Source organism: Morone saxatilis, unplaced genomic scaffold (genome assembly GCF_004916995.1).
Source record: "Morone saxatilis isolate NCDOM2014 unplaced genomic scaffold, NCSU_SB_2.0 Contig19, whole genome shotgun sequence".
Lineage (NCBI taxonomy): Eukaryota > Metazoa > Chordata > Actinopteri > Moronidae > Morone > Morone saxatilis.
Window position 1 is genome coordinate 429,313 of NW_023339751.1, and position 10,413 is coordinate 439,725.

A 10,413-nucleotide genomic window follows, 5' to 3' on the forward strand; every position below is an offset into this window, starting at 1 on the left:
TGGACTCGCACCGTTGATTTCAAGTGGTGGAAAGAGGCTGTTGTTTTAATTTGAAACCCTTCAGGACGCAGGAAGATACAGACCTTTGTCAGTAAACAGCACATTCCTCTGATCTGAGTGTGCGGTGGAGTGCCGTTCACATCGGTCTACTCCATCATTAGCAGAGGTGGCAAAAAGTACACACATTCTTTACTCAAGTCGGGGGTCCTGGTCCAACCTTTACTTTCAAAAGAGCCATTTTTACCCCAAAGACTACAAAGAAAATCTGTCTGGAACTGCAACACATATCTGAGCCTTAAATAAAATGCTAAAATATACCTAATAAATACCAGTAAGCCAGCAACTTTGGTGCTGAAATCCAATTCTGTTTTCCTCTGAGACTAAAGCTAGCTAGCCTAGTTGGGAGACTAGTGCGACTTGCTCCGTCTCATCTCTGTCACTCCTCAGCTGTCACTATCCATTAAAAGGCAATAGAATAGTAGCCACAGCTATTGAGGTTCAGCAAAATATAGAGGAAAAGGCACCATGTCAGGACTTCAAGTAAAAGTGAAAAAGTCCCAACTGAAATGTTCTCAAAGGACATTTCAGTGCTTCTACGATTCTCGTCGTCTGTTACATCTGTTACGTCTGTTACGTCTGTCGTGTGATTTGTGCCAGTCTTGGTGTTGGGAAGGCGTGCAGTGATGCAAAAAATAATAATAATCGATAATTCCTCTCAAATGAATTCAAACTGAAGTAATAAGCCTTTTTTTTTTATACCAGGGGAGTTTTCCACTATCATACCCAACACTAGACTTCAGGCTAAAATAAATTGTGTAAATTCTGCTGTAATTTGCTGTATTTAGGCAAATTAAAACATGTGGCTGCAGTTTGAGTTCTGAAGATCAGAAGAAATGACCAAAACAAACTGTGATCCACTCTGAACTGTAACAGGAGCTCATGTGACGGGTCAGGTTAAAATTTGTTAAAAATGAAGGTTATAATATGGAATGTGTCGCCTACACGTAGGGAGGGTTGTGATTAGTGAGTAATTGTTCCGAGGTTCAGTAACAGAAACCCTATGTGTGTGTACGTGCGTGTCTGTGTGTTTTTGTGTTCCTGTTTATGCCTAAAAGTAGTGCAATCAGCAGTTCTTGGCATGCCACTGGAGCACTCATGCTGGAAGAACACTGAGTTTCTTAATCCATGTCTCTTCTTTTTTTTGTTTTAACTCAGTGACTCTCATAACACACACACACACACGCTGTCCTTTGGTTGACCCCTCTTAGTAGTCACCAGTCCCACACACCTCCTAACAACGTGTTGTAATCTCTGACTAACCTACCTTAACACTTGACTGACTTGGTGTGTTATTCGGCCACAGCTCGCCTCCCCACTTCCTCTGATTACTGATATTAAAACTAGACATGACTGAGTTCATGTTTTATCACAGCAGTAATTGTGGAGTGGGGTTGCTCTTTCTTGTGGTTGCTAAAATGCACACGGCTGCACTGCTGACATCACTGCTCTGTTTTTATGCATTCGTGTCAGAGCCCGACTGATGTATGTCAGCTGATATTGGCCTACTACAGACATTGGTGTTGTATCGATATCAACGTATATGTCAGATATGTGCCAGTATGAAAGCTGGTTTGTTATGCAGATAAAGTTTACCTTTGATAAATACATAAAACCTTGTTAACATATGAATGGATTCTGTCAGAGAGAGCTTAATCTGAAACAGATACAGGAGTGTGTTATAGCATTTTAACACCTTTATTTTTCCTCTGGACATATTCTACAGACATTTATTACAGAAAACTTTAAGAAAGGTGTATATGTGTCTGGTATGACTATGAGCAGAACCTTTTAATCGTCTATTTCTGCTGGGAACTGTGGCTCGTGTAGGCGAGACCTCGACTCTGTGGGAGGGGGCGTCGCTGGAGTGACGACTCAGGCTGCTCCAACCTGTTAACACGGACAACGGAATAAAAACCAAGACATTACGGCAGACACACATGCTGCAGGAGCAGGCAGTGTGGACCGGGGTGTAGAGAGAAGAAGCAGGCTCTCCAGCTGTTGACTAGAATTGGTTGACAATGTAAAAATTTTAATATAATATATAATTGACTTTAATTTAACCAGAGAAGGATGGACACAACAGAGATCAGTGTGTTCCAGAGAGGTACATTCAAAAGCAGGTGCATCCCCTTTTTCAAATGAAAAGATATGACAGCTAAAGTTGAAGTAATGTGAAGAGAAGACCGGAAGAGTAGTGAGGCAGACATGAGAGAAAACAAATATGGATGACTTAGGCTGAGGATGAAGGGAGATGGAGAGACGGAGAAGATAAGATAAAGGAGTAAGCGGGAGAGCCCAGTGGAGCAGAGGAAGTCTGGGGAGAAGCAGAAGTCGACACCTTGGCAGAGCTCAGGGCTGCATTCCTTCAGAGAGAGAGAGAGAGGAGAGGAGAGAAGGGCAGAGAGGGGGGTAAGAGGAGGGGAAGAGAGAGAGAGAGAGGAGAGAGAGAGAGAGAGAAGAAGAACTGACGTCCTGGAACCACCTGTGACAGAAACTTCACAGGAACGCAGGTTAAGCCCCCCCCCCCCCAAAGAGTTCATAAGAGCCCAGAACTGTGCCTCCTTCCTTCTTCCCTCCTGCCCGTCTCCTCCCTGCCGGTCCCTCCATCTCTCCATCCCTCCCAGGCCAGACACACAGCTGGCTCCCATCAGCTCCCACAGTAAGATAAGTCCTTCCTCACACAGCGGCCAATTGCTGTCACCTCCTCACTCCCACATTCCCGACTCCCACTCCTCCAACATACAAATGATGTCATTTTTGTCAGACAAACTTATGTAATCGTATAGTTGTGTCTTTATGTGACCACTGCTGCAGTTCTACAGCAAAACAAGTACGAGGGAACTTAATGAAAGAGACTGGCTGATATAAGCACAGATATAAACTATTAAATAGTTCATGCCTGTATTTGCAATTGTAAACCACACTGCAAGGGTTCCCAACCTGGGGGTCAGGGCCCACACTATGGGCCAAAGCCAAAAGAAGAAGCCAATTAAGTGTCTATGATTGTTAAAAATGAATAAAAAAGATGGTTTATTTCGTTCTGATGCACTGATTTAGATCGTTGGTGATCCGACTGTGTTGTGGGAGTGCGGTACTAAATCAGAATACTCTCATAACAAGATTTAAATCTGATGAAGACACAGTAATAATAGCAGTATCTCTGTAATCTGTATGTGTTTTAACACACTCTGACCTGTTCTGTGGCTCTTTTACTTCCGCAGGCTCTGCTCTCCTCTGAGCCCAAGTCGTCCAGTTGCAGCCTGCTGAAGATGACCATGAGAGAGCTGATCACTTTGGCCATGCCCTCTGCTAACAGGAACACCGACTGCTCCACCGTCCCTCAGGTTTGACCTCCCAGCAGCTTCATGAACCAGTCCTACTTTTACACCTTTGTTGACTTTTATCCCTAAATACACTTAAAGGTCTTAAAGTTTAATGTGTTCTCTAACCAAGCAGCATAAGAACAGGATACATACATTTCAAATCAAGTTAGGTTTTCAATACTGTAGACAGTCAGTGTGGCATCATATCTGCCATACCGGTGGTGGAGATCCTCAGCATGAAGCCAGATGTCTTTTAAAGGTTGTTTGGTATTTTAAAAACTTTTCTGGCTTATGAATCATTGATGGACGGTTGTCAGACCTGTGGACAAACATTCTTTAATGTTGTTAAATCCTTGTCTTTTATCACTGTGTGATTTGCAATGCGATTCATTCTTAATGTGACTGTGTTAAGGGGTTAAATGTTGTATGTTTACATCGCCACAGGTCCACGCTCTGAACATCCTCAGGGCTCTGTACAGGGACACTCGTCTGGGGGAAAACATCATTCCCTTCGTCTCAGACGGACTGCAGGCTGCTGTGCTGGGCTTCACCTCTCCTGTTTGGGCTGTAAGTTTGGACCTCCATGTTTTCTGCCTTTATTTGTCTTCTGCAGTTTGAGTTTAGACAGATTGACGTCACACTTCAACAGCTCTCCAGGGAGGTGTTGATACTACAGTTACACCCCCCCGGTCGCCTTTAACGACAGACTTTATTTTAATATCCACAATATTTAACTTACTTGATGAGAATGTTTGATTGACTACAGCCTCCACAATTCAATATAACTGAATCTCTTGGAAACAGTTTTAGCTAAAACTGAACATTAAAGGAGGATTTCCTGCTTTAATCTTCCAATAAACAGGCCCATTATTGTGCATCATTGGCACCAACCAATTTGTGGCGGTACTACCGAGTATTGAAAAATGTCTTTCGGTACCAAAGTAAAACTCGTCAGCCTCAGTGTGCCCACGCAGCACACGACAGGCTGTTAAAGTTACACATCGTAGAACCATTCGTTCACCTCATCGTCCGCTGGAATGGGACCCGCGGTGTATCCTCTCCTCGCCAAAGTGAGGGCAGAGAGCGTTTCAGACGGCGTGGTGTTATTTACAGACAGACAGGTAAAAGAGATTTTTGAACGATACCCGGCGCTGTTTGGTGCTCTCTAATTTATCTTTCAGTGATTCTGCTGTTTGTTCAGTTGTCACGTTTAATGTCAAACACACTTACTCATACTCTCTCTCTCTTCTGTCCTCCCTCTCTCTGCTTCTCCGGTTCCCAGGTGAGGAACTCCTCCACTCTTCTCTTCAGCACTCTGATCACAAGGATCTTTGGAGTGAAGAGGGGGAAGGACGAGCACTCGAAAAAGAACAGGTTTGCTGCTTCTCCCTCTCTAACGCTGCTCCACCAGCTCGACTTTACTGTCATGTGTATCGGTGCAGAATGAAACGCTTAGCTTTGAATGAGGGAGGTACAAATCAGTGGTTATCAGTCATGTATGTGCAAGTGCAGAAAAGAAGAAATGTGACCCTCATTTAAAACTGTATTTTGAATACTTTAAAACAAGTTGAGACGAGGTAATTCAACTTATTTTCAGTGCAGCTTCACTTATTTCAAGAGTTTAATAGCAAAACATGCAAGTGTTCTTGTACTTGACTGTATTTATCTTGGCTGTCACTTATTTATTTCACTTGTTTTAAGAACTAAATCCTTTTAGACTGAGTTCAACTGTTCAGCATTGAATCTAATTAATCTATATTTCCTTACTACACAGTCAGAAAATGTACAAGGAAGCAAACTATTTAGAATAATATCTTAATATACATTGTCCATCTCTAAAAGATGGCAAATAATGTCACCTATTTCAGTCAGGGTGCTCTCAGGTAATGTTTAACACATGACAGTTCACACGCCTGAACCTCAGTCAGAGCATTGGAACTAGAACAACCACCTACACCAGACTGATGCATGCAAGTACAATAACTATGCCAAACACAAGCCACCTGCGTCGTGAGTTTAAGCTGCTCTTCAAAGTGAGCAGCAAAGTAAGACATGTCTCCTTCTCCCCTGAAACATTGAGAATAATATTAATCTGAATCTGGTCAAAGACGTCAAGAGTTCGACTTTGCAAGTTTGTACATTGTTGTGGAGACGGAGGGCCTGTTCTTAATTCACCTGAAGTTAGAGCAAAGTCCCCACATACACTCTCCAAATCCATATCCAAACTAACACATGTACACATAATGATGAATAGTATTTAAAACTGAAGTAACAGTGGTTGTTTTACACCACCGGGGGTCACTGTTGTAACGCCACTCTGGCTCAAATGCAGGTTATACTCTCAGTCTCACTCCCACTGCTTCTGATGCAAGTCTCCACTGCTGCTGTACCACAAATACTGAAAGCACACTGAGTGAAAAGAGACTGAAGGCAGTCTCACATTAGAAGATAAAACAGAAACACACAATATAAATTTCTTCTTCTTCTTCTTCTTCTTCTTATTCTTATTATTATTATTATTATTATTATTATTATTAATGCTCTATAAAACCATTTGGGGCCGTCCCATCATCACCATGCTGTGTTATATGTGGTTTTCTACCAGTGGGCTGTAATTGATAAATGGCCCAAGTACAATACAACAACATTAGTTGCAAATCTGTGCCGTCAAAAGTACAATTATTACATGCAAACAGCTACATGTGTGGTCTCATGAAGGCCGTAAATGTTCACCGACGACACATCTGTGAACAACATGGTCTGGATTACAGGAATGTACTTTGTCACACAATTTGGGGATGTTCTTGTCAGTGTGGAAAAATGAACTGCAACAGCATTTAAACCAAAGACCGCAGGGCGCGTGAAGTGTCTTTATGATGATAATAAGTCAATAATCATTTCAGAGATTGAACTTTTCTGTCAGTACAGTAAATAACAGTCAGTCACTGATGTAGACTGATGTTGCCCTCTGGTAGCTGTTTTAGGATCATTCTTAAGTGTGTGTCAGCAAATTCAGTGTGCTAAGTTTATGGTTTTACCAAAATTAACATGTTTTCTTAAATCTGGAGAGCACGATTTGTAGACCAGGACATCTTTTCAGCCCCACAGTACAGTACATTATAATGCAACCAATGCGAACCAATGCAGATTCATATACTTTGTGCTGTTCTTCACCAGCATGGACGTAATATAGGTCTTACATTGCATTCATAATGGTCTTAAGAAGTCTTCAGTTTTACCTGCACAAACTTTTAAAGGCAAACGAGTTTACCAGAAACTTCTACAGCTAAAATCTACGTATCCAAAATCTTCAGTGTGTCGAGGAGCTGCCAGTTGGTGGATATCTCATTTTGGTGGATTAGATGTTTATATGATTATCCCCCACTGTCACACACCCAGTCGAAATGAGTTTGAGTTGTGCAAGTGAGGAATCGGTTTAGAGGTTTAACCGTCTGCGTTTTAGTTGGAGGGTTATCAGTTGTTAGTCCTGCTTCGCTGTCAGAGAGTGTTTGAAAAATTGTGGTTTGTTTTTGAGGTTTCTGGAAAAAGAGTCTTAAATTATAGCAGGCTCCCAACGCCTTGTCAAACAACCATCCAAGTATTTGGAAATCTTGATAAAGAAAATGATAGCAGACCCAGGTCGAGTGTTTTTTCCACATATATTTTATGATTTGTTGCATCCAACTCAGGTGGAAGATAGGTGGAGTTAAGCAATTTGGATTCTCACAGGAAAATATTTGATAGTGTTGCAGGCAAAGGTTTCCCCCAAACGCATGTGTTACTTTCTGGTCTCACTTTTTTTATTTCTTTATTTGGAACAAAAAAATGTTTGTGTCTCGACACTCGAGAAATGCATTTTCCATATGTTGTCACACTTTTTAATGCATAGATAGATAGGAGGATGATGGTGAGAAACAAGCACTTAAAACAACTATTGGAGAGATTCCAGCTCGGTCTGCAGATAGGTTTCACATGTTAACGACCTGCGAGCGTTCACAGTATCAAGACTGCAGAGCTGATTGTGTGAAGATTAAAACACTGTTCACAATATAAGTAGGAGTGTGGTGGTAAATACAGATTGGTAAACTGTTCAATAACAACTACCTGGTTTCCCCTCCACTGATTTTCAGTTGATCTGAAAATAGATGAGTAATCTCTTTGCTTGGGTTTACTCCCCACAGCGTCCCTGAATATAACACCACAACCATTAAATGTGGGTTTAGTTTCATAAGTCAGTGTTCGGCATTCAGATGTGTTTGATTTTCTGCTATTTCCATATTATTAGCCTAAATGCAAAGTCGGATATATTCAAGAGCTTTAAGAAAAATACAAACTCCCCAGTCGTAATTATAACATTAGCCTTCTTATGCTAAGCTACGTTAACCATGACCCATCTCCAGCTCAGTGTTTGTTAACTAAAATGGTGAACATAATAAAGCATGTTAGCATCTCCACTCTGAGCCTGTTAGCATGCTAACATTAGCATTTAGCTTGAGTGTGCCTGTAAGTAGAGCTGTTAGCATAGCTGTAGGCTCTGTTACATGTGCTTCCTCCACTGCTGTATTTTGAAATGTAAAGCAGAGTGAAAGCACATTCTGTAAAGCGTTGATATGATTGATATCTCAGTGTCCCCGCTTGGAACTGATGCAGAGATCCATCTCGTATTGGGAGCGTATTAAACAAACATGAACAATAATGTGCTTGTACCGTTTGGCTGTCGGACTGTATGATCTATATTGAGCACACAAGTGATTTGTTACTGCACAGATAATCCAGGGTAAAGTTTCACATGGGGAAGCTCTGTCTGCTTCCCTCTGCTCTGTTTCTATTGGCTGCTTCTCTGAAGGCCTCCGCATTCTCTTCACCAAGCCAAGGCTGCTCCTGTTTATCTTGTCTGTTTTCACTTGTGTTTTTAGTCTGCTGTCTCCCCCGTTGTATAGCTTTCAGTTATCTCCCCCTCCTCTTGTCTGCTGCTGTCGTATTATTACTGTGTGGGTGATTTTTTTTTTTTTTTTTTACATGCGTGTGGGAGAATGAGTGTGCTGTGATAAATGAGAACAAGAGCAGAGACTTAAGAAGCATTTGAACTTGTGTTTTTGTGACTTTACAGTATTTGTACATGTTGGTTAACCCTTCAGACTCTGCAATACAAACTGTCCACCAGTGCCTACATTGGTATTTTTGCTTATTGTGATGTAATTTCTTGGATATCTTGAAATGATTCATATCCCTTAAATCTGTACAACCTAAGCTAGAAGGTTATATAAGTCCGTAACCATAAGACTTGAAAACAGTATTGAAATTGAGTCATACATTTAAAAACATTTTGTTGTTTTTTAACTCAATAAACTAGTAAAACTTAATTTAAAAAACATTCTTGATCAATTAGTTTTGGGTTATTTTAAGTGACATTTTTATTTGTACTGTGAAAACAAAATACTTCATTAAAAGGACTTACTGTAACTTACTAAGTTATTGTCACTTAAGATTATTAGTGAAAGCTGCTAAAAAAATGTGTTTGTGTCACTTAAAATGTTTGACGTAATCCGTTTTCCAACAATTTCTTTGAGACATGTTCATTTTTATTTGTATTTTGTAACTGCTCCTCTCTTCCGCTGTTCTCCACCTGCTCCAATCAGTTGACGCCACTGTAGATCATCACCATGTTTTGCATCTAACGTAACATAAAGTAGGATCATCACCCAAAGAATGAATGCTCCAGCTATTATAGTTTTTATTTTAAATTGATTTAAACAGGATAAAGCAGCTGTGAATCTCAACTATATTCACCTGAAACTGGTGCACGACTGTGCGTGTGTGAGCAGGAAAGCTGTTACTCATTTACAGTTGTGTCTGTGGGAGTTTGTCTTCTCCCCAGTCGGTTGTGTGTCTGGTCTCTGTTATTATCATGATTTTATGGTTGTGATCTGGCAGCAGAAAATGCATTGTGACAGCATGTCCACTCTAATATCTGGCTGTGTGTGTGTAAGGGCCTCTTGGTCTGCTGAAGCTGGAGCATAAACACATTTCCCTCTCACACAAACCAGTTTATTTACAGCATTGTGTGTATTTGTGTGTATGGGACGAGACTGAGCTTCTTGCTGTCTGTGGGAATTTCAGCTGTGTATTTTACATAGTGACTTGAATCCAGACATATTGTTTGCTTGTGGATCATCGTTCCACTAGAGCCCAGACTCGGGCTCCTCCGCTCTGTGGCCGAGCATTGATGTTGATCAGATATGGTTGCTGAAATAAATGCAACAGTAAACAGAGCTGACGGAGCGAAGATTGCTCTCTGCATTCCAACCGAAGCCTCCAGCTTTATCTCCAGCCCGTGTCAGCTCCTCGCTTTGCACTACACGTGCTCTCGTACGTGCAAGAACATCCAACATTTCAATGTAAATCGGTGCTTTTGCAAACAAATGAGAGGGAAAAGTGCACGCTGATAACGCAGATACATTTATTTCAACTTCAAGATCGATGCTTTGCCAAACATCCTTCTGAAGCCTTTTGAAACCCCTTTTATTACATTTAGAGACTACTTTTCCAGTCATTGAACCACCTGGGAATTGATTAAAATGACCAAATAAGCTGTAAATAATGTTTTCCTGGAAGATTTTCATTTCATTTTGGAGCTATGCTGTGGCCAAATTAATGTTACGGTTCGGAAAGCGGGAAAAAACGTCAAGTGCACCACAAAAGCGGGCTAAAATGGAGCTAATTCCCTGGAAAGGTCCTGGAAAAGGATCCTGGAAAAGAGATTATATAAAAGAATTCATATCTTCATTCTACAAACGAATGGTTTAGAAGACGTTTAGGATGGGAAGCGAGCCTTTCTCACTATTACCACTCGCTCCTCCTCTCTGCTCTCCCCTCCTCTCTCCTCTTTTGCGACCCTTACCCCTTTTACCCCATCTAATCTGCCCCGACACAACCTGTGACCTTTGTCCTCCAGGCAGCAGAGTCTTGTCAGACTGAGAGACTCTCATTAGAGAGAGCTGAGGATTGCGGGGAGCACACACACACACAC

General features: G+C 41.4%; 1 protein-coding gene across 1 annotated transcript in view; it reads left to right on the plus strand.

Annotated features, from left to right (window-relative positions):
* The window catches only part of thada (THADA armadillo repeat containing), a gene marked incomplete in the record, with an annotated part of 71,220 nt that overhangs the window by 16,684 nt on the left and 44,123 nt on the right, over window positions 1-10,413 (plus strand). Inside the window, 3 exon segments of the mRNA XM_035664215.1 lie at window positions 3,282-3,404; window positions 3,828-3,950; window positions 4,666-4,757. Of these exon segments, the coding sequence (XP_035520108.1) occupies window positions 3,282-3,404; window positions 3,828-3,950; window positions 4,666-4,757 (338 nt within the window).